Source organism: Rattus norvegicus, chromosome 6 (genome assembly GCF_036323735.1).
Source record: "Rattus norvegicus strain BN/NHsdMcwi chromosome 6, GRCr8, whole genome shotgun sequence".
NCBI classification, from domain to species: Eukaryota; Metazoa; Chordata; class Mammalia; order Rodentia; family Muridae; genus Rattus; species Rattus norvegicus.
In genome coordinates, this window is record NC_086024.1 from 103617226 (window position 1) to 103641591 (window position 24366).

The 24366-nt window shown below is 44.7% G+C and overlaps 2 protein-coding genes across 13 annotated transcripts in view; one reads left to right on the plus strand and one right to left on the minus strand.

The window, feature by feature from the left end:
- The window catches only part of Plekhh1 (pleckstrin homology, MyTH4 and FERM domain containing H1), a 49426-nt gene extending 44922 nt beyond the window's left edge, over positions 1 to 4504 (plus strand). For 4 of the 7 annotated variants that reach the window (XM_039112286.2, XM_039112284.2, XM_039112283.2 and 1 more), the window contains 3 exons: positions 1431 to 1520; positions 1763 to 1909; positions 2222 to 3030. In XM_039112286.2, coding sequence (XP_038968214.1) covers positions 1431 to 1520; positions 1763 to 1909; positions 2222 to 2377 — 393 coding nt within the window. In that variant the 3' untranslated portion in view covers positions 2378 to 3030. Of the gene's footprint in view, positions 1 to 1430; positions 1521 to 1762; positions 1910 to 2221 lie in introns of all 7 variants that reach the window. The other 3 variants (XR_005505523.2, NM_001395591.1, XM_039112288.2) reach the window with 3 other exon arrangements.
- Positions 1 to 12989, minus strand: part of Pigh (phosphatidylinositol glycan anchor biosynthesis, class H) — a 28846-nt gene extending 15857 nt beyond the window's left edge. For 2 of the 6 annotated variants that reach the window (XR_010052119.1, XR_010052120.1), the window contains exons 1-3: positions 12724 to 12989; positions 8239 to 8448; positions 6352 to 6435 (exon numbers count right to left, since the gene is read on the minus strand). Coding sequence is in view for 4 of the 6 variants with exons in the window: in NM_001108714.2 (NP_001102184.1) it covers positions 5266 to 5358; positions 6352 to 6435; positions 8239 to 8448; positions 12724 to 12903 (567 nt within the window). In the remaining 2 variants the exon portion in view is untranslated. Of the gene's footprint in view, positions 1 to 3482; positions 5518 to 6351; positions 6436 to 8238; positions 8449 to 12723 lie in introns of those variants that run through there. The other 4 variants (NM_001401362.1, NM_001108714.2, XM_017594228.3 and 1 more) reach the window with 4 other exon arrangements.
- Between the last annotated feature and the right edge of the window lie 11377 nt (positions 12990 to 24366).

Here is a 24366-nt window from a genome sequence, read left to right on the forward strand (position 1 = left end):
ACAGACATGGACCACCCAAGGGAATCAGACTATGCAGACAGTAGTTATTTTCACCTCTGCATTGAAGGCCAGGAGGCAAACAGTAATTTCAGTTGGAGGTTTCCATCAGTAGGTGTCTGGTATGCATGGACTCTACAGTTAATCACAGACATTACCTGTGACCAGACATCATAATCAGACATTGAGACTGGAACCATATCCTGATCACTGAAGCTATAAGTAAGAAAATGGACGTTCAGTCATCTATCTAGCAGAGATAGATAGGCTGTTGAAAGCATGGTATTTCTATTCCAGCTGTTGAGTTATAGAAGGCTGGAAAGAAGGCTCAGCAGGTGAGCATTTGCTGCTTTCCATGGGACCTGGGTTTGATTCCTAGCACCCATGTGGTGGCTCACAGCCATCTGTAATTCTAGTCAGAGGCAATCCAGTGTCCTCTTCTGGCCTCCTTGGATACAGGCACACACATGGTACTCAAACACACATGCAGGCAAAACAACCTACACATTAAAAGTAAATTTAAAAACAAATGTTTTTAAAGAAATGAACAAACAGCCCCTTGCTTTCAAGAGGCTTTCTAACTTGAGGGAACAGAGCAGTGGAGGTGTTGGGCACAGTCACAGCGTGTTCTTCATTCTCATGCTCCTGTCTTCAGTCTTAGCACCATTAGCCTCTGTTTAATTTTGAGAATATGCTGGGGACTTTGCACATGAATACTTTCTGCCCCTAAACTGTACCTCCAATCAAGAGTATGAGCATGCGTTTGTCGGGAGGAGGGGGATGAAGGTGGGAGGGAGGGGGGGAGGAGGGAGGAGGGGGAGGGGGATGGAGGTGGGAGTGAAGTAAAAGTGCAGTACTACTGTAATAGAAAGCCGCTGGCCTGGAAAGCTGGGAAAGCTTCACACAAGGGTCTCAGTTTGTCTCCTTCCCCCAGGCTCTTGGGTAGCAGAGAGACCTTCTGGAGTACCTCACTGTAGCCCTGACAGAAACACCCAGGAAATGGCTACCAAATAGTCACAAACTCACTGAAAGGACCTAAGGCCCATCTCACTTAATTCTTGTTATCCTATTTCTTTTATAGTTCATAGGAAGTTGGTTAAAGCAAGATGTATTTGCTTGTGAGAGTTTGAGGTACAGGAGAAAATACCTACCAACTAAGCTACACACCCAGCCCCTAGTTCAGCTTGTCTTCTGACCACAGAGCTCTCCATCCTGTTCTGACAGGTGTGACTCCCTCTACCTTTTCAATGTTGGGTGGCAGAGACCCAAGGCCAATGCCTCCTGCCAATCCCTGATGCTACAGAAATGCACTTTTCTGTGTTTTCCACCATGACAGGACTGTCCATCAGACTCTGGGTGGACCCCTCTTCCTCAGAGTGTGCTTACATTCAGAATCTCTAACTGTGGGTGGGTCTGACACGCTTTTTCTGCAGCCTGCCCAGCCGTTGTCTTCTAAGGAGAACACTCCGGTGTGGATTGCTGTGAATGAGGATGGTGTTAGTATCCTGGACCAACGCACTATGGTATGAGAGGAAAGGGCTGGTTCCAATCCTTTTTAGTCTTAAGCTCTCTACTCTGGTCGGAGGTCTGAACTACGTGGCCATGGTTCCTCTCTTCGGCTCTTGCCGAGTAGTGCTGTCTTATAGTCTGAGCACAACTTACATACATCAAGATTTAGCTCTCTAAATTATCATCACCTTGGGGTTCTCCTTCCCTGTGTCTAAAAGAAAGAGTTTCCCCTGAACTGGACTGGCTCCTCCCACAGCAGGTGAACATCACTTATCCCTACTCTTCAGTGACAACGTTCGGTGGCTGCAGGGACGACTTCATGCTTGTGATTAGATCCATTCCAGACCAGAACTCTGGAAAAACCCGTATTGACAAGTTGACCTTCCGAATGCCTGCTCCCAAGGTGGGTCTGACAACTACTGTAACAGTTTGCTCTGGCCTGGTGTGGTGTGATGTAAGCTTGATACTTAGAAAACTCTGGACAGCATCCCCAAGGGTTCAGGTGGAATAGCATATCCATCTTTCTATTGAGCTGGACTTGTGGGAACTATCTGATCCAGCAACTGCTGTCCCTCCTGGCCTCAGGAGGGTACAGTGCATCTCAGACTCTCTAGGCCAACAGCAACTAAAGCCCAGGTACTCAATGTTAGAGCCAGTGAAAAACCAGCATTCAAGATAAAGCTAGTTTAATCCTTCACTTTCCTGATCTCCTTAGATTACAGACACTACCTTAGTGATGGCCAGCTACATGAACCACTGTTCTGCAACTGTGAACCTATCAGCCAAGCTCCCTGCAGCCCGCCAGCCCAGAGACCTGGATGGACAGTTTTTTGCTTCTGTTTCCTGCACTAAGGGGTCAGCTTTGCTGTGAACGTTTCTCCTTCCCATACCCTTAAACCACCCCTGGTGCCTCTGGGATTAGATTATATCCTGGAGCATACTACTGTGATGGGTCTAATGGCCCCTCCTCAAACTGTTCTGTGAAATGTATATTTCAGGGTCTCTTGAAACCTTTGTGACCGTTAGGTGCCTTATCTTTCAAGGCCTAATGTTTTAAGATTCAGACCCAACATCAAAACCACTATTTCTTTAACAAGAATACTGACTCCGGATGCTACCTGATTCTAGATTAAGACAGGGATGGCCCGCAGTTACCAGGGCAATGGTACTGTATTTGGGGCTTCTGCACTGATACTCAGGGAAGCTCATCTTTTTATATTGTACATGGTCTTTACGTGGGGACTTATACTTGAAGTTTTCTGAACATCCCTGAATAAAATAGGACTAAAGTTCCTAATTCACCTAAACTCTGGCAAAAGCCTACAAATCTCTAAAATTGAATTTCTTTCCCAAATGGGAAAAACACTGGGGCAGCAGCTCTAATATTTTCAGGACAGCACAGTGTTCTGTTAAGAGTAAAGCCCTCTCGGGGCTGGGGATTTAGCTCAGTGGTAGAGCGCTTGCCTAGGAAGCGCAAGGCCCTGGGTTCGGTCCCCAGCTCCGGAAAAAAAAAAAAAGAGTAAAGCCCTCTCTCTCACACTGGACTAGCACAGGTAGGGACAGAGCCACACCCTTCCTGTGTCATTTTAAGGCTCTGCAAAGCTCGGTGACGGCTGTGCTCACTCCTGAAGGACAAGGTGGTCATCGTCTCCCTGCACTCTTAAAGACCACACACATGAATTTTGCTTGTTGCTGCTCTCAGAGGCCACCAGAACAAGGTGTCAGGAACAATAAAGACCCTTCCATTATTGGAAGGCCTGGATTGCTCACCAAGACTTTTGGTAGATGGCTTCTTGAAATCATTTGGAAGCACAGGGCATGTATATGATATCTGCCCTAGTAACATGTGGAAACAGAAGTTTCTTCCAACTTTGCCTTCCTGAGAATATTCTAACCCCTCTCAACTCAAATCTAGCTGATTTTGATGAAGATGATCTTTATTTTACCTCCCCACAAAATAAAAAAAAAGTTCATACTTTGGTTTTCCAACATATAAAAAAATAAGCTTTATTGTATAGCTTTCAGACAGTTTATCATTTTTCAGTAACATGGACTAGGGAATAGGAAGAATATCAAGAAATAAGCCTTTAACCTAACAATGTGTGTGTTGTACACCACAAGAAACTGCAAGGCCAAAAATTAGTTTGTCCGAATGCCTCAGCTGCTGTAGTCTTTCATCCTTTGAACTGACAAGCCTGACTTTAAAAGGGCACAAGAGTCTGCCTCTTAAAGGAGCGTGGCTCGAAAGCCAGGCAGCTTTATAACCGTTTCTGTTTGCACCCCAACTCCCACCCCAGAATTTGGGGTTGTAGTGGAGACAGGTCTACCTCAAGTCACATCACTATAGGCTCCTGGACAGCTCCTTCAAGGCTGGCTGAAAGGCAGAGAATTCAGTTCTAGGTTTACATCCAAGGGCCTTGAAGCCAGTAAGGATGCAGTCTGCTCTTAGGTTGTTTGTGCTTTGTAAACAGAACTCCAGCTAATGCAACTATTTGTACTAGACTTGAAGGTCAGAGACTTGAAGGTCAGATCTGTTGCTGCTCCCCTCCCCACCCCCCTAGTCCCCCCTTCTCTCTTGCTCTCTTTGAGACAGGGTTTCACTGTGCAGCCTTAGCTGTCCTGGAACTCCCTATGTAGACCAGGCTAGCCTAAAACTCAGAGATCTACCTGCCTCTGCCTCTGCCTCTGCCTCCCAAGTGCTGAGATTAATGGCAAATGCCGCCTAATCCAGCTCCTTTTCTCCTTCCTGATCTTTAGAATCTAAGGAACCACCTTTGAAACAAAGGCTTCTGTAAACTGGCTTCTTCATCCTTTAATGTGACAGTCTCAAGTCTGGGAACCAACATGTAATCTCTCATTTTTCATCTAAGCCCTCTTAGCCAAGCAGCTTTTGAGCAATAGAAAATATTAAGTAACAGAAAGGTACTAATATGCTTGACACCCATGGCTGAAATGCTGTGTATTATGTCTGTCAATAAAAAGCTGTCAGTGAACCAGACCATGACTGTGTGTTGTACATGTTTATTACCTTGGGGTTTGAGACAGTCTCATCATGTAGCCCAGGCTGGCCTCAAACTTTTCAATCTTCCTGTTGACACCTTCTGAGAGCTGGGATTACAGGCATCCACACCATTCCTACCTAAACTGTGGATTAAGGAGTCACTGTCCTGCACAGATCACAGGAGCTAGGTGGACAGAGGCTAGCCCTTTGTAAGGCATTTTATTCCTGCTAATTCATACATAAAAACGTGACTTATTTTTCCCTAGCTTTTCAATAAGAGTCTATACAGATGGAATTATATTTTTCTTGTGAAATCTGGTACATCTTAATACTCCACAGATTTTAACACAAACATGAAGGTACTTAAAATTTTCTTTCTGGACAATACATTTTTGGGGGTGGGGGAATCCTCACTATGTAACCCAGAATGGCCTTAAACTCAAGAGATCACCTGCTTCTGCCTCTTGAATGTTGGGACTAAAGGCATGTGGCACTATGACTGGCCTTCTTTTGACAAGTCAAAATCCTTAAGGTCTCCCCTTGATCAGTAATATAGATAAAACCTATACCGGGAACATTATGACACACACATCATGAACATGAATCAAGTTCCAGCCCCTCTTCTGTGGTTCTGAGATCTACTCGTTTTGATTCCCAGGACCGTGTCTGTCCGATGGTTTTGACAGTACAGAGAGTAAACCAGCTACTGTGGTTGAGGAGTCCTCTCCATAAAGATACTGGCGATTGAGTGCTGAGAGTCATAGGCTTGTTGGCGTGGCTTTCTGGTGTGCCAGAATCTCCTGGCAGCTTCTGTAGATTTCAATCAAGCAGTCCAACCGGGGCTTGGCGCTCTGGATTCCAAGGGGAGAGATGCAGAGCCAGGGGAGTGTGAGAAGAATGCACCTGCACCCTCCACCTCTCATACACCACAGCTCCAAATGTCAGCTGTGCGCTCAGACACAAGGGCGGGCGAGCGGATGAGGACCTGCTGGGAGGTCTCTAAATCCGGCCTTTGTGTGGGGGTGTGGGTGTGCAGGGGAGAAGGGGAGAAGGGGAGATAAAAAGAGGTTTTGGTGTGGTTTGGTTTGGTTTCTAGGCAGGGTTTCTCTGTGTAGCCCTGGCTGTCCTGTAACTTATTTTGCAGATCAGGCTGCTTCTGCCTCCTGAATGCTGGTATTACAAGCATGCAATCACATGACAGTGAGACAGATCATGTCAGAAAATGTTACAAGTTGTGAAAGAAGCATCAGAGACAAGATGTACATTCTGAAAAGATCTTGTATTATAAAATGTAATGCAACTAAAATTAAAAGACAACCCACAGAATAGGAAAACTGTATGAATGTCCATTTAATAAATGTTTACTATGCAAAATAACCCAAAATTATTACAAATACATAACTGATCTCTAGGTTCTATCATTGAGCAGAGAAGATTGATAGTTTACATGTTTTACCATAGTGGTTTTTATTGAAAGATCAAAACAAGATAATCTAGACATTATTTAAAACCTAGCAATAACACAGCTAAGTAAGCTGATACTTTAAGTATAATGGCTGTGACAGACAAGACATTATTTATATTATTACCCTCAACCTTAAGATATCAAGGTAAAATTATAGGTGAACAGAACTGAAGTACAAGAATGTGATTTGTAGGTAGAAGTGGTTATATGATTGGGAACTGTCTTCTCTAAAATCTAAAAAACCCTTTTACTCAAATTGGTTGTCAGACATTGCCAGTACTCTGACAACAGAAGTTCGTGTCCTACTGCACTTTCTGACTTAAGGGTAAGCAGAAAGAAAAGGCAGGCTTTCGGGAGAAAGGGAGAGCATGGTACTCACCTGGAAGACAGGCACTACTTGGGATATCTCATGTGGTTTCCCTGGATCCTTCAGTAAAATGCAGAGGTAGTAAATGACCTTCTGCTGTAAGAAAAGAAACCAGACAGAGACCTCAGTGAAACTCATCTTGTTCCTTTTTTCTTCAGAGGCAGACTAAAGAGTCCTTTTCGTAAAGTATCTCTTGTGTAGTAAAATATCTGACAACTTCTGAAACAGAAGAAAAGTATATTTTTGCAATGGGGGGCATGGTGGTGGTGGCACACACCTTTAATCCTAGCACTTGGGAGGCAAAGGCAGGGGGATCTCTGTGAGTTCCACGATAGCCAGGGCTTCACAGTGAAACCCTGACTGGAAAAAAAAAGGAACTTTCATTTCTTATTTTATATATAAAAAATATTTTTGTTTGTTTTTCTTGAGACAGGGTCTAATGAAATAGTCATGGCTAGCCTGGAACTCCCTTTGTAGACCAGGCTGGACTCATTAAGAGAGCTCTACCTGCCTCTGCCTCTGCCTCCCAAGTGCTAGGATGAAAGGGACAAGCCACCATGGCAGCAAGAGATCATCACTGTGTTGTAATGTGCTCACAAATAGAAACATCAGAGCTAGATTAAGGTAGTTACTCAAAACTATCCAGTCAGAATGGCCACTCTGGAGCCACGGGGCCTCACTTAGGGGTTATACTTTATCAACTACACTTTTATGCCACATATCCACTACAAAACAAGAAAAAACATGATGGAGTCGAAACTAGAACAGCAATTAGCTTTCTCTCTTCCTTCATAATTTCATGTATGCATTTACCTCCATTTTGTCCTTTAATAGATCACCCCCCCTCCAAAAAACAAAAACAAAAACAAAAACAAAAACAAAAAACGTTCCTTTGAACCAGAAGTTCATAGGACCAAGGCAGGTGGCTGCTTGAGACTAGGTTGGACCTGGGCAACACAGTAAGTCCTCGTGCCCTAGAGGAAGAAAGCAACAAGTAAACAAACATGTCTGAGCTGCAAGACAAATGGTGAAATGGTGACTGTATCCATGACAACCTGCTACTTCTCCAAAACAGTCATGCTTTACATATCTGCTATGTGTTTTAAGTAGGTGTGTACTCCTACTTGAAAGAGAAAAGCCTGGTAGCCAGGCATGGTGACATAATCCCAGTACTCAGGCGGCAGGAGCAGGTAGATCTCTGAGTTTGAGACCAGCCTGGTTTACAGAGTGAGAGGAGGTGGGCAGCTAAGGAGACAGCTCGCCAGGTCAGAGTGCTCGCCGTTCTCCCACAGGCCTGGAGTCAGTGCCCAGCACCCATGCAGGGCAGCTCACAACCACCTGTGACACCATTTTCAGGGCTCTGACATCCTCTTCTGGCCTCAGCAGGATATACATACAGACACACATGCATAAGCAGAAACAAAACCAAAAAAACTTAAATTAACAAGCAAAGAGAGATTAGCTGCAGGAGGATGGGAAGTTCAATGCCAGCATAACTATACAATGAGACCCTGACTCAAGTAAAGCAGCAGCAGTGTTGCACTTGGCAGCAACCTTAAGCATCTCGTATTTATTACACACCATCAGTGGGATGTCTGAGTGATTAAACTGTACCATCTAAGCCTAAGTGTGTGCTGTGATGTCTGTACAACCAGCAAACTCGTGAACAACACATTCCTTGCAACATACCCCATCACTGAGGAAAGCATGACTATAAAGAAACTTTTACTTCAATGTAAGTTTCTTTTCTACAGCTCACAGGCATGCCAGCCAAAAACTACCTGTATTGGAACAGAGGCACCGTAAGTTTAGTTCTGTGACAACGACTTTTTTTTTAATTAGGACTCAATTTAGGTTGCAGCACACCTCATGGGCTGACTGCCTCCTCTGGACACTTACCATGTAAATAGCCTCATTAATGATAATATCCTTGACCTTGTTCATCTCTATGAAGGTGGTACTTTCTTTGCCCGATGCATAGGACGAAGTCATCTGGATGCCAAGTGAGTCGATGATTAATAGAGTCTCCTGATCAATCTTCACAAAGTGGAGGTAACCAAGCAGGCCTAAGATAGTGATGAAGATGGCGGCAGAGAGGATCATGCTATTCTGAAGAGAGAGCCAGACACAGGCAGTAAGATCACCAAATGCTCCTCTGCGTATACCTATGCTATTCAGCAAGTTAACTGGACAATGAGGGGAAAGGCCTCTGCTGGGTGGCTATTCTGTGAGGAGAACAGATGAGGGAACATGCATGAAGGGGACATTATCTTCACTTGAGCTCTTAAAGTGTGAGAGAGGCACGTCGTGAAAGGGGATCCAGACTACTACTGAATAGGTCCGGGAAGCTCCCAGCGAAGCATCTGCCATCACATCCATCAGAAAATTTTCTTCCCCAAATTACAACTTAAAGGCCAGATGCTCCCTCCCTCTCATACTCCCCCTGCAAAACATGGAGCACAGAATTACAGACAGAGCAACAATGGAGTGCTTAGCACAGCAGCAGATACTATTTCTTGACTGATTAAATAGCCACTTGTTTTTTTCTAATAGAACTTGGAATGAATTGTGATTGGATCAGGAGTGGTCACATGCTGCGAGGAGACATGCAGGCTGGAGGACTACAGAAGAGGCCGATATATCAATTATGTTCTTAAAGGTTAATAGGAGGAACACTGGAGAAAGGAAAGGGGGGGGGGGGTTAAGATTAAAGCATACAGGAATAGCATATACAGCGGGACTTAACTGGTGCAGAGGTCATTTATTAGTGGTTAGTGCTTTCTGATGGGTGTGGTCTGCCACAAAGACAGCTAAGCTCTCACTGTGTGAGAGGAGCCAGGGCCAAAGAAGACTTTCACTTGAACTCTGCAATCTTTGAACCTCAATTCTTTCTGCATTAATAAAGCCCCTTATCATTTTGATCTCCTTTCGTTCTGGGCTACAGCTGTGACTAAAATGAATGTTAAGGGGTAAAAAGTGTTAGGTAGACTGAAGATGTACCTTAGTGGTAGAGCATTTGTCTAGCATGAACAAAGTCTTGTTTGATCGTGCACGTGCTCACACACACACACACACACACACACACACACACACAGCTACATATGCCCTTGTGTCTAAGGCACGTTTATAACCTTTTAACACTTCTGAACTGAACCGTGGGATGTTTTGTTTTGTTTCTTTTATCTGGTCTCTTGCACCTTTTTACTCCTCTGACTCTCCACAAGAAAAGGGAATCACAGACCTAGTGTCTCAGGTTCCTATTCCTGTGACAGAACACCATGACCAAAAGCAACATGAGGAGGAGAGGGTTTATTTCAGCTTACAGTGTACTCACACACATAAATAAATAAATCTTTAAAAACAAACACCAAAGCAAAAACAACAAAAAACAAACCATGAATCTTAACAAGTGAGGTCAACCACACACCTTTGCTCACCCATTCTGAACAGAGAATGGTCTTTAACATTTTTCACAAGGTTAACCAAAGAACAAAAAGAAGCAGGTGCAGTGGCTCACATTAATCCAAGCACCCAGGAGGCAGAGGCAGGTGGATCTGGACTATACACTGAGCTCCAGGCCAGACAAGGCTACACAGGCCACACAGTGAGGCCCTGTCTCAAAACAAACAAACAAACAAACAAACAAACAACAGGCCAGAGAGATGGCTCAGCGGTTAAGAGCACTGGCCGTTCTTCCTGAGGTCCTGAGTTCAAATCCCAGCATCCACGTGGAGGTTCACAACTGTCCATACCTCCAGTTCCAGGTGACCTGATACCCTCTTCTCACTTCCTTGGGCACCAGGCATGTATGTGCTGCACAGACAAATATACAGACAAGACACCCATATACATAACATAACACAAGGACAAAAGAATATGGGACAGAGATCCACAAAGCCTAAGATATTAATTTGGCCTTTTGAAGAAAAAGCTTGCTGACTTCTGTTCAGATAATTATTTCTGGCTGGTAAATAGGAGTCAGAACTGGGCCTCTGATGACCCAGAAACATCTCCTTTTGGCTAATTAACTTCAGGTGTGGGGCAGTGTCTTGTAAGCAATCCAAACTGAATAAGCACTATGGAAGAAAGCCAAGGTTTATCAGATGCAAGATTGATAGGGAAAAAAAGGCTAGAATACTGTGTTACTGACTGTTAAGAGTCAAATGGAGGAGAAAGGGAAGAGGGAAGGAGGGAAAAAGGATGGAGGGGAGAAGAAAAGAGGGGGACAGAAAGACAGATCAGAGCACACGGCTGGTCCATGAAGACTTCCAAGGAAGCAGGCCCCAACTGGTGCAGAGAAGATGGTACACGCTGATGGGCACACTCTGCTCAAAGGGCTAATATACTGCAGAATGGAATAATGTTAACAAAACTGATCAAAGCAGAGGGGGTCAGGGGGTCAGTGAATGCTTAGGGGATTTTACCCATCAGCCTCTGTCAAGATAATCTGCCTCAAAGTCTGTTTTCCTGGTCAACATTCTAAGGTGGCACACTACTCAGCCGAGTCAGGTTAAGCCACAGTTGAAGGACTCCTTTGAGAGTTCTTCCCACTATTCATCACTTCCATGAAGATTTGGAGTAGGAGAACGATCTGAACCTTTGCACACAGAGCCCTGGGGGAGTCTTGGAGTAACGTAAGGGAACACAATTACTTCTGCATTTGGGGGACATTTGGGTGTCCATGCAGGAGAGTACAATAGGGAACTGACAGAACAGCTATGAGCAGGGTGTGGTGCACACACCTGTAATACCAGCCCTTCCCTGGGAGGGGCTGAGACAGGAGGATGCAGTGTAAGGACTAAACTACATAGCAAGACCCTGTATCTCCAAACCAAACAACAAGTAACAAATGCGACTGCCTGAGATCTGGAGACCAAAGTATGGCGGAAAGGGATTTCAAAGTCAGGCAGCTCTAGTTTGGAAGCCCAGGTTTGTCACTTTATCAAAGTCAAGACTGTATTACTCTTTCTGAACATTTCCCCCATCTAGGGGTGAAATAAGAAATTCAGGGAAACAGCTGGCCTTCTGGGTATTTAATAAATATCAGTTCCTGCTTACAGATAACCGCACAGGTATCTGGAACACAGGCTGGAATTAACATTCAACTGGGCATGGTGATGAATCCCTTTAATAACAGCACTCGGGAGGCAGTAACCGCTGAATCCCTGTGAGTTCTAGGCCAGCCTGGTTTACACAGTGAGTTCAAGAACAGTCAAGGCTACATGGTGAAACCTTAACTCATACCTCCTCCCCCAAAAGAATAAAAATCCAAGTATCTTACAAATTTGGGGGAAGGGCTAGGTCAGTTTAATAACTTCAACTGACCTGTGAGGAAACTTTTAAATATGAATTGGTAAAAATTAGGAGTCTTTTTAAAATACTGTTTATTTGTGTTTGGTTGGTTGGTTTTTTGAGACAGGGTTTTACTGGGTAGCTCTGGTTTGTTCTGGAGCTGATAATGTAGACTGGTGTAGACCAAGCTAGCCCTGAATTCACAGAGATGCTCTTTCCTCTGCTTCCCTAATGCTGGGATTAAAGGTGGCCCCACCACACCAGCCCATACCATTGACTGTGTAGAGGTCAGAGGACAACTTTGTGAATCTGTTCCTTCCTTCCATCATGTGGGTTCTGGGGATTCACCTTAGGTGGTCCAGTTTGGCAGTAGGTGCCTTTACCTGCTGAACCATTCCTCAGACCCTAAATTAGGGGACTTAATTTCATCTATGTCTATGCACATTATTAATTATACTCTGCCATGCACTTGGATGGCATAAAAGTGATTGGACCAGGTGTGATGACACACCCCTTTGGGAGGCAAAGGCAGGCTCTACATGGAGGCTTCCAGGCCAGTCAGACTACATTTACTGAGACCCTACCGAAATTATTGATGATGATGATGATGATAATAGAATGCGGTTCAGAAAAAGATTAAAAAGTCTGGAAACTGAGCATAGAAAACACTCGTGTCTTAAATCTGGCAACTCTTTAGAAAATGCACTTAAATTGAGGAAGGGTTGGGAGAGGGGAGGTAGTTGATGTGGGCTTGAGAAACAGATATTAGGAGGAGATATTATAGTGTACAGTTGTGGAGGCATAAACCTTTCTGGAATTCTGTCGAATGCCCGCTATCCGTTGGCAGTGTTAGCCTGTAAGGAGTGATGGGAGGAGGATGCTCTGAGTTCTCTAAGGAGGTATGTTCCATGAATGAGCATGGCAAGTGGTCCACTGTGGTAGAAGGTTTAGATGCACAAACTTCTTGGGGAGGGAAGGCAGTCCGGCCGCGGAACGGCGTCCCAGATCCAGGGAGTCCCCTCCCTCCCGGATCCACAGGTGAGTCCCAAGACCTTTCCAAGCAGCCTGCACCGGCCGAGCGCCGGCCTTTACCTCGCACAGGGTGAAGAGCCCGTAGGCCGCCAGCCACACCGTACAGGTGACAGCGGTGAGCGACCACAGCGACAGCCGAGCCGAGCTGAGGCCGAATTCGCGGCAGTACGGTGAATAGTAGCGGCGCCGCAGGGCCAGGCGGCCGCCGCAGATATCGGAGAAGCTCTTCTCGTCCTCCATGGCCGCACACGCCGGCCCGTCGTGCCGCTCTAGCCTACACAGAGGCTGGAAGTCTCGCAGGCTCCCGACTGTTCCGGAAGTGGCTCAACCCGGCCCTCCAAACGCTCCGCGCAGCCGTAGTCGCTCACTGAGAGCCGGCCTGGGGCTTGGAACTAGTTCTGCCAGTTCGTCCTTAGCCAAAACTCCCCAGAATCGCAGCACCAGTTTTGGACAGATTAATATTTCTGTTCACTCGACTGACTCATTTATGTTGTTATGCCAGAATGACCAACAAAAAATTGTCTGCAGGTATATTCATTCATTCATTCATTCATTCATTCACGCATTCATTTCCCTGCGAAGGGATTTTAGGTACTGAAGATTTCTGGCCCCATCTAGCTTCTTTTCTAGTAGGAAAAACGATATAGACGTAACCTAATAGTATTATTGACAAAAACGTTCAGAGCTTCAGTGAGAAGGACTGGGCAACTAAGTAAAGGTCTTCATCACTAACCTACAAGGGCCACATTGTTCGGTGGGGAGTTGGGGGAGAAAATCTCCAAAAAGAAGAACCAGGAAAAAGCAAAGCTTGGAGGCTGGAACCAGTTTCAGTCACAGGAATCAAAAAACTATCGAGGCTAGAATGCATACCGGGAAAGAAGGTAGGCAGAAGATTCAGTTTTGAGTTGGACAGATGGCTTAACTATTCAAGAGTATGTTGACCCTAAAGATGGCAGGAGAAAAAAACACCACTGTACTGACTGGTTTTATGTGTCAGCTTGACACAAGCTGAAGTAATCACAGAGAAAGGAGCCTCCCTTGAGGAAATGTCTCCATGAGACCCAGCCGTAAGGCATTTTCTCCACTAGTGATCAAGGGGGAGGACCCAGCCCATTGTGGGTGGTGCCATCCCTGGGCTGGTGGTCTTGGGTTCTATAAAAGAGCAAGCTGAGCAAGCCAGGGGAAGCAAGCCAGTAAGAAACATCCCTCCATGGCCTCTGCATCAGCTCCTGCTTCCTGAACTGCTTGAGATCCAGTCCTGACTTCCTTTGGTGATGAGCAGCAATGTGGAAGTTAAGCTGAATAAACCCTTTCCTCCCCAACTTGCTTCTTGGTGGTGATGTTTGTGCAGGAATAGAAACCCTGACTAAGACAACCACTCAAATCATCGTGGCCAAATTAAAGCAAGCTTTTAAAATTCACTACACAGGCTGCCTCCTCCTGAGATGGGTTTCAACTTTGGATGTAAAGACAGGCTTTTATAGCTCAGGGGTAGGAAGGTTTCCAAATGGGGGATTTGTCTGGTAAAATAGGGTTACAGGAGCAGAACAAGTATAGCAAGTAAGTCCCTTCTGGAAAAAAGACACACAAGGTAGTTTTGTAACCTTTTGAAACAAAGGTTGCAAGATGGTTATAAACAACTTTTTCGAAACAAAGACATGATTACATTCCTGGAACAGGCAGTACAGAACCATTTGTAGTTAAGGTTACAGGTGGGGCATAGTTCAATCCTTGAGAAACAGGTTTCACCCTAAACAAGAATGAACCTAGTTTGTCTTTAAAATGACTTTCAAGCCTAACATGGAGGCAGGCAGGTTCTTCAAGTACTTACTCAGTGAGGAGAGAGAATTGGGGGAACCACTACGAGACCCTCTTTGCCACACTTTCTAAAGTTTTGGTTAAAAGAACCAGACCATGTATTTGCATAGATGGAGTGCTACTGTGGCAGTTCATAGAAGCAATCTTATTTCTGATGATGGGTGATTATTTATTTCTACTGTTGAATTTATTCTTAGAACTTGAATCACTATAAATATGAATAACGGAGAAGCAAATGTAATCAAATAATTCCGCTGGCGACTCCGCAGGCCCAGACTGGGTTCTTAAAATCTTTTTTATGGAGCTCTTGCTTTAGTATTCGCTTAGACTTAGATTTCGTAGTTCTGAGAATACTGTGTTAGGAGCCTTCCAGGGGGCTCTGCACGTAAAGCAACCTGCCTCCAAGGCTAATGACTTGAGTTCGATCCATGGAACCTACGTGGTGGAAGGAGAGAACCAACCCCCACAAGGTGTCCTCTGACTGTCACAAGTTGACCAGCTGTGACATGCCTGTACCCACGCTAATAAATAATACTCACACAAATAATTTTATAAAGGAATGCTGTCTTTTTTTTTTTGTTTTGTTTTGTTTGTTTTTTTTTCGGAGCTGGGGACCGAACCCAGGGCCTTGCGCTTCCTAGGTAAGCGCTCTACCACTGAGCTAAATCCCCAGCCCCAGGAATGCTGTCTTATAGCTTTTATTCTATTTGATTTTGGTGGAAGGGTATTTTGCAACAAGATTTCACTCTATAGCCCAACCTGGCCTCCAACTTGTGATCCTTCAGTCTCAGCTTTTTCTGAAACACTGGACATATGTTAATGGCCCATGTGAAAAGGTTACAGGCTACCATGTATATAAAGCCCAATTAAGAGTCCTTACTGGCCAGTGACCATGAGCGGCCTCAGAAAAAAACTCTTAGTAAGGGGTATACATAGCATTTTAAAAGGCAAGCCCCATGATGACATCAAGTGTAGGTCAGAGAACTGGCAGCAATTGCTTGGGTTATACATTCAGGTTATGCATTTGGACCATGGTCAGGGTCATGGTAAGGTCCTAAACGTGTTTGCCAAGGTAAAGATGACGTGTTTAGGGAGCAAACATAAAATGGGCCTAGGGTAAGATCAGAACAAGATGATATTGTCTTAATCACTTCAATTTTGCATTTTAAGATATATGTAAGCATCCTAGTTACTTTTCTATTGTTGTGACGAAATACCATGAGCAAGGCAAGTTATAGAAGAAAGTATTTAATTGGGGCTTACAGCTCCAGAGGGTTAAAGTTCATGACCATCATGGAGGGAGTGTGGTGGCAGATGGACAGGCATAACTGCTGCAGTAGCTAAAAGCTTACATCTGATCAGTGATCACAAAGGAAAGAGAAAGTACCAACTGGAAGGGTGTGGGTTTCTGAAACGTCAAAGCCAGCCCCCAACGATACATCTCCAACAAAGCCACACCTCCTAATCCTTCCCAGATAGTTCCACCCACTAGAGACCAAGTATAGAAACATATGAGTCTATGGGAGCCACTCTCATTGACAACACCACAGTAAGGAAAGTCTAACATCCATTTAATCTCACTGTTGGTTTTGTTAATTGTCTATATAATTTAAATTGAGATTTTTCTGGCTCTCAGAGGCATGTGTGTGTACATGTGTGCGTACATGCATGTACAGTTGTGGTGGTGATTGAACCTAGCTAAATTCTCAAGCATGCTGGTGTTTTGTTTTTGGTGTTTGTTTTGGGAATATGGGATTAAGAAAGCTGTGGCCTTATTTAAATGTTATGTCAAGACTCTTCTGTCACTATTGTGTCAAGGAAACAGGTTCCTACAACATTATCACCAAGGTAGAGGTAGAAAGAAGCCCGGGCCCCTCACTTGGCCTCTACTGATGCCTGGTTGGTAAGGTGCTGTTGGTACTCAGTGGCTGGGGTGAAAGTCCTTGATGTCCCCCTAGTGGCTAGGTGGGGCAAATCCTTAGCCCTAGTGAAAGTAAAGTTTGGGTCTCTCAGCCTTTGCTGACCGCTAAAAGTGAAAGCCACACTTTTTCCTGTGGTATTTGGCAGGAGTAGTTATTATCTGGAGTTTTCTCTCTTTCTAGGCCACTCCTTTGTTTGCCCTTTGGCAGCAAGAGGCAGGTTTTCTTCTGTGCATTTTGTGTGTGCATATCTACTGATGTCACCACGTTGCTCTTTCTCTTGTGTCTGGTTTGGGGTACACAAGGAAAAAGCAAAGTCATGAAATAAATCACTTCATCACTCCCCAGGCCCAGGATCCCTAGCCAGTCTGCAGGGGTGAAAGGGTATGATGTCTTTTCAGTTATCCGTCACAAAGAAGATCACATACTTCCAATATCACAGGTTATACATTACCATTTCAAAACGTCATAGTGAGGAAATACTGGACCAGAGCAAAACCAGAAACCAGCTGGGCAAACTCTAAATTCTGTATCTCCATATCTGATATCCGACTCCTTCCAGCTTTGTTGACTGCAACACAATTCTTTCTCTTGGGTTGGTCCCATTCCCTCCCTGTTAGCAGCTTTCCTCAGCAGCTATCCCATGGCTCTGGCATCTCTAACATGTTGGAGTCTCCAAGGCAACTTCAACTCCTTAGATTTTTGTTCCAGTATCTGGGACCCACACATGAGCTTCTGGGCTCCTCCAAAATGCTTGAGTCACTTCTCCAGCTCTGCCCTCTGTAGCACTCTAGACTCTGACTGACTCCACTCCACTGCTGCTGCTGTTCTTGTTGGTCATCCCATGGCACTGGCATCTCCAATACATTGGGGTCTTCTGCTTCAACTGGGCTGCACATTCATCATAGGCACTCACAGGCTCTCTTCATGGTGCCAAGCCTCAGCTTCTTTGCATGACCCCCTTGGTCCTGGGCCTTCAACTGCCACTGAGGCTGTACTTTCACCAATGGCACTTTTCACAGTGCCAAACCTCAGCTGTTCTCCATGTCCCCTTTATGCCTTCAAAACGAGTGCTACCTAGGTGACATTACCAAGTCCAGCTGCCAGCACAAGGTACAGCCTTGGCTATCTCTGGAACACAGCTTCTTTGTGCTCACAGAAAATTCAGAAGATTTCACCTCAGTGATTCTGGTCCCTATTTAACCACTGCTAATTCTTTAGCTCCAGAAAACCAGCATCAATTGTCCCCATAGTCCCCTTCTATTCTTGACTCTAAAGCCAGAGCCACATGGCCAAAACTGCTGAGTTCTGCTGTTTGCTGGGGCTGGAACATGGCCCCTTCAATTACATCATCAAGAGCTTTCTGTTTTCTATAGTTTCTTCACTGCCTAAACTTGGCTGTCCTGGAACTTGCTCTGTGAACTGACCTTGAACTCAGAGATCTGCCTGCTTCTGTCTCCGGAGTGCTAGGATTAAAGCCATGTATCACGACACCTGGAGATAAGCTTTTCTTTGATTCCTTTTTACAAGATCTTTATAAACATGGCCACTGTCCCTCAAGATCCCGATCAAAAGTCTGTGTCAGGCTGGAGAGATAGCTCAGTAGTTAAGAGCACTGACTGCTCTTCCAGAGGTCCTGAGTTCAAATTCCAGCAACCATATGGTGGCTCACAACCATCTGTAATGAGATCTGATGCCCTTTTCTGGTGTGTCTGAAGACAGCCACAGTGTACTTACATATAATAAATAAATAAATCTTAAAAAAAAAAAGTCTGTGTCTTCCAGCCTCAAGATCTGGACTGCAGGTGACCTCTCCATTTCTGGATTGAGGTTCATTCCAGATGTAGTCAAGTTGACAACTGAGAATAGCCATCAATTCACACTGTGTGAATTTGACACACAATTGTATCTCCTTGTGTCCAATTGAAAACAGTAGCCAACGAGGTCATAATAACACCTAGCATGATATACCCATCCTTTGTTCAGCTGCAAGTTTAAACAATAAGTTTAGCTGGGTGGGGTCTTGCCTGGAAGTCACCACCCCTTTAATGACATTTGATATCTTTGAACTGGATCGAGCTCCATTCTACTTCCTGCTGACTCTTTAATCTCTGATCCACACATTTTGTATTTTTCCTTCCTCAGCTTGCTACATCTGATCAGAACACTCTTCATAAGGGTGAACCACAGGACAGAGTCTTTGCTAGGGTGTTTTGATTTTCTTTATCAATACAATTAATCTTAATTTCTTTAGCACCAAGCAAACACTCCACACAAGGGCAAAAAGCTACTTTTTTTTTCACCAAAACATCACAAGAACAGTTTCTAGGCAACATACCAATTTTTTTTTACTTCTGAAACCTCTTGAGCCAGGCTCCTACAGTTAAAATCACCCTCAACACCACTGTCTTCCATGGTTCTAACAGTATGGCCCATTAAGCTCCACTTAAAGCATTCCACTGCTTTTTAAAGTTCCCAAATCCACATTCCACCAAACAAAAGCATGGTCAGGCCGATCACAACAACACCCTACTCAGGCGGCAAAGGCAGGCAGATCTCTGAGGGCTCGAGGCCATTCATCCTTGCCTACACAATGAGCTCTAGGACAGCTGGAACCATATAAAGAGACCTTGCCTCACACAAAACAAACAAATGAAAACAGTGTTTATCAGAGAGATGGCTCAGACTGAACAAAAGCATGAGGAGCCTTCTGGGTGGGCATGATGGTCCACCTATAATTCCAGAATGCCAGAGACCAGGAATCACCAGAGCAAACTGACTACCTATACTAGTCAAGTTGGTGAACTTATACTAGTCAAGTTGGTGAACTCCAGGTCCAAGTGGGAGATCCTTTGTCAATCTATTAGGTGGAAAACAATGAGAAAAACACCTGACATTAACATGGGGATTCTACACATACATGCACACATGCCAATTCCAGTTCACCTGCACATATACTTATGTATACACTTACACATATACCACACACTCGGGGAGGGGGGAGGGGGGTTGGAGAAGGCCAGGGGTGAGAAGAGGAAAACCAGAAATTACAGAAACCAGAGCTCTTCTCCATGGTGCCACAACCCCACCTTGTGGCCTTCCACAATAGTGACACTTGATAGTTTCAATGTAATTCAAAGACCAACATCTGGCTTTTGTGTGGAAGGTTTCTCTCTCTTTGTGATATCAGGATGTCTTTCACTTTTATACACGAAAGGGCTAGGCCTCCTCTTGGTTTCTTTGTGTTTTTTTGGTTGGCTGGTTGCTTTTGTGAGGCTGGGAATTGAACTTAGGGATTTGTGCATGCTAAGTGAGTTATCTACAACTGAATGACAGCTCCGGCCCTTACAAGCTTCTAAACCACATAAGCCAAAGTTAGAGGAAATTTTATTTAAAAAGATGAACCTAGCCTGGCTTGGTGGCTCACACCTGAAATCCCAGCACCGGGGAGGTGGAGTCAGTCAGGATCAGAAGTTCAAGGCCAGACTGAACTATGTAGTGAGGCTGTCTCATAAAATAAAAGCCCAAACAGACAAAAGGACGCGTGGGTCTAGATCTAAGAGACAAGTAGATCGGAACACTTTGCTACCCTGCTGATAATAACAGACAGTGCCCAACAGCCCACGTTCGGCCATTCACCTTCTAGGAGACAATTAAAGAGTCAAATTAGTGCTCAAAAAAAAAAAAAAAAAAAAAGGAGATTTATTACACAGAGGGACAAAGAGATCCAGTGACACCACCCCCTAATGGCCGCCACACCCAGTCCATCTCCATGGTCCCCACGTGAAAGTGAAGCTTAAGAAGAAAGCAGGGCATATGTAGTCTGGCCGAGGTGTGGCCCCTCAGCCACCACTGTCTCAGCTCCAGGTCTCTCCTGCAAGGCCATCAGACAGGTTGTAAATCCTTCTCCTGTGACAAATTCCCTCCTCTAGTTCCCATCATGACCTCTACATTTTCTTCCAGCAAAAGATTCCTGGGGAAATCTCATTTCTCAGAGGTTCATGCTCTGGTAGCTTGACCGTCAAAGAGAGGAGCATGTGTGTCTCTTTAGAACATTCATCCCTGCCAGACAGACGGCTTACACTTTCAGCTCAATTTTATGAGCTCATTCTGCAGCCTGGGCTGGTCTGGAACTTGCTCTGTAGAGTAGGCAGGCTCAAACTCACAGAGATTCACCTAACTCTGCCCCCCAGGTACTGAACCAAGCCCACAGAAAGATAGAATTTTTTTTTTTTCAGTTTTGGTTTGCAGCTCCAGCTGTCCTGGAACTCACTCTGTAGACCAGGCTGGCTTCAAACTCACAGAGACCTGCCTGTCTCTGCCTCCTGAGCACGTGAGCCACCATGCCTAGCATAGAATTCTGAACATCAACTTCTCTGTCTCTCAAAGCATGTTTGAGTCACCCAAAGAACTTTAAAAACCTGGGTCCACCCCACCATTAAAAATGAGAAAGATTTGGACATAAGTATTTTCTAAAACTCCCAAGTTCCAATTAAGGAGCTGCCAGGGTCGAGCTCAGCCAGGAGGAAATCTTTTCCTTGGCCAGCCTCAGTATTTAGACTCTAGAGGGTAGAAACCTAAGAGTTAACTGACCACAGAGCGAGTAACACTGGGAAGAGTTATTTACACTGTGTGTGTGTGTGGGGGGGTAGTTCTGTTGTGGAGTGTCCACCAGAGAAGACTACAGGACACAGGCTTAAGCCAATAGGAAGTTTTTATTAGCTGTCTGGTGACTGCATTGAAAGTTCAGGATCCCAGCATAACCTTTCTCAGGGTGAGCTTTTCAACCCCCAAAACATATCCTGAGGTGACAGACTTCAGTTATTAAAAACCACCACAAAACAGGACTGCAGAAGCCAAAAGCAAGGTCAGTACACTTAGAGACTTTGATGGATAGGGTCTTTGTTTTCATTTTGGCAGATAGTGCCGTCTCCCTGCTGGGTTTTATGGACTAAATAGTACTTTAATCATGGAGTCAGTTGGGCTAAGGTCTGGGGCCTGTGGTTGCTCAGTCACGAGAAACTTTCTGAAGAGCCAGATGAAAGCATAGCAGTAATGACCGAAGGGTGGGGCATTCTGCACCTGAGTGAAAAACCACTAGAAGGTTCTCTTGAGCTTTTTGGTGCAAATAAATAAATAAATAAATAAATAAATAAATAAATAATCAAACAAACAAACAAAAATCATTCTTTCTGGTGCTGAGTGGATCTTTCCTAGTCAGGAAATTCTCCTTTTTGTGTTGTGTGTATGAGTGATTGCCTGCATGTGTACCATGTACACATGATGTCTCTGAAGGCCAGAGGAAGGTGTTGGGCCCCTGGAACTCAAGGTGTGAAGCAAGCACCATGTGGTGGTGGAGACCTAATGAAGAGCAGGAAGTGTTCTTAACCACAGTTGCTGCTAAGTTCCAGAATGGAGATGCCAGAGTCCAGGGGTCAGTGACTGATGATGGACCGTTTCTTTGGGTCTTCTTTAATTTTATTTTATGCATATAAGTGGTCTTATATTTGGCTGGTGCCCATGGAGATCAGAAGATCCCCTAGAACTGGAATTACAAACTGTCATGGGTACTGGGAATTGAACCCAGGTCTTCTGCAAGAGCAACCAGTGCTCTTACCAATGGATTCTGTCATTTTTAAGACCACTAAGCCTGGCACCTATTTCTTCCACTATGCTTTCCAAACACAAAACACACGTGTGCCTAAATGTGGCAGTGTGGGGCAAGGAATCTCTCACGGTCCAACAAACGATTTAGTTCTGATATTATCCAGAAGTATGAAATCTCAGAAGTTGGCAATGGTAGTGTACATCTTCAATTCCAACACTTGGGAGGCAGAGGCAGGCAGGTCTTTGTGAGCTTGAGGCTAGAGTACTCTATAGAGTAAATTCCAGGACATCCAAGACTACACAGAGAAACCCTGTCTCAACCCGCCACCCTCCACCCCCACCAGGAAAAAAAGTTCCCAGCAGTCGAGAACCTAGTTCCACAGGACTACCTCATGCTTAAGATTCCAGGGGCAAGCCTGAGCTTCCAGAACTTCCAACTAGTCAGCTATAAGTTAATGTTCCTTGAACCTCTTCCTGGGGTTGATTAATTTGACAGAGAAGACCCCAGAACTCAGGGCGACAATTAACTTTTGCTTACTGGTTTATTATGAACAATAGTTTCATTCATGAGGAAAGAATTTTACAAAGAAGGAAGGTTTATTATAAAAAGCAACATAGACAGCAGAGAGAAATAAAGGCCCTCCTGTTGGGAATTGGTTCTAATGTGTGTCCTAATTTGCTCCCAAAAGCTGTTCTTCCGGACCTGAGGGTCCCTGCCCACAGTTGGCTTTGATTGATAATAAAGAATTGCTATACAGTCAATGGCTGGGCAGGGAGACAGGGCAGGACTTTTAGATTGCCCAAGCAAGGGGTGGAGAGAGAGAGAGGAGAATGGCCACGACTTGGAGGCAGAGGGATCAGATTTAAGAGCTGCAGAAGAGAAACCATCCAGCAACGTAGGTGGAAAGGGAATGTGGCCCTATGGGGGGGGCTGTCCAAAAGGTAATGGGGCAGCAAAGATAAAAATATAGATTTATTTACAAGGTGTTAAGCCAGAAATACTGAAGGGAAGTGTGTGCTAGTTGTGTGGAGGTTTAGAAGTGCCTAGGCATTGAGCTGGTCAAAACATATCAAAATTGGCTGGCTAGCTGGCGTTTGTGTGTCTCTCGGAGAGCTCCTGGGTAGGTGCAGCATGCTGGTGTGATCCCGGAGCCAAAGCAGTTTAACTAATTCACTGCTACATCCTCCTGCCTCCGGCCCTGCTACTTCTCAAGCTGGAGCCCTGGCAATGGACTGTGTGCAGTGCCATGTTAGTTTTGGCTGTCAAGATGCACTGGACACTGAGCACATCTTTAAGCCCCAGTAAGATTATAGAGATATTTCACCACTTTGAAACTGTACAGTGACAAGATGTGACAAGATGTTCCTGAGAGAGATCTACCCCGTGAAGCCAGAATGAGACGTCCTCAGATGGGGTGAGAAATTCTATTGGATGTCAACACAACCAATATTATCAACACAAAGACTAAAACTCATGAGTAGACAGGGAAAGCATTCTCGCTTCTGTATTGTATCCTTTTAAAAAACAAACATATTTCTACCTGGTAATTGTTTGTACTTTGATACCAGTATTTTTTAAATTTTTATTATTGTTTTGGTATTATTCCTATAATAGTTTTTCCTTTCTTTCTTTTTTTTTCTTTTCATTCTTTTGTTTTGCTTTGATTTTCAAGACAGGGTTTCTCTGTGTAGCCCTAGTTGTCCTGAAACTTGCTCTGTAGACCAGGCTGACCCTGAACTCACAGAGGTCCACCTGCCTCTGCCCCCTGAGTGCTGGGATCAGAGGCTGTGGCACTGCTCTGAGAGCTTTTTGTACTCTAGCTTGGGGTACATAATTGCCTTCCATTTATTAAATGCTAGGTCATTGGTTGAACATCACTGCTCTTACTATCGTATGGTGTATCCAACTGCCTGGATATACTTCTATTCTGCAACAACATTTTCTGACTAAACTCTGGGGACTGTGCCTCCCAGTGCAGACCCCAGGTTCCCCTGGCTCTTTCCTGTCACCCTTTTAGTCTGTTCTTCTAGCCCATCCCACTCTTTTATGACACCAGCCGATGCACAGAAACACTCTACCAGGGACCCCACAGTCACCAGTCACTCTTGGCTAGAACCCTGAGTGGGCAACAGCAACCAAAGAACGATCATCCAAAGAGACCAGACCTTAGCCAGAAACACTTCAAAGCTTTAAGTCTGGATGCCTACATCCCAGTGCAGAAACACAAATACAAACACACGACATAATACACTTCCTCCAGAGGCCCCGGGGAAAGCCATTCGCTGAAGCACAAGACAAGGACTTCAAAAAGCAAGTATGAATGTGTTCAAGGTCCTTAAAAAAAGACATGGACAAATG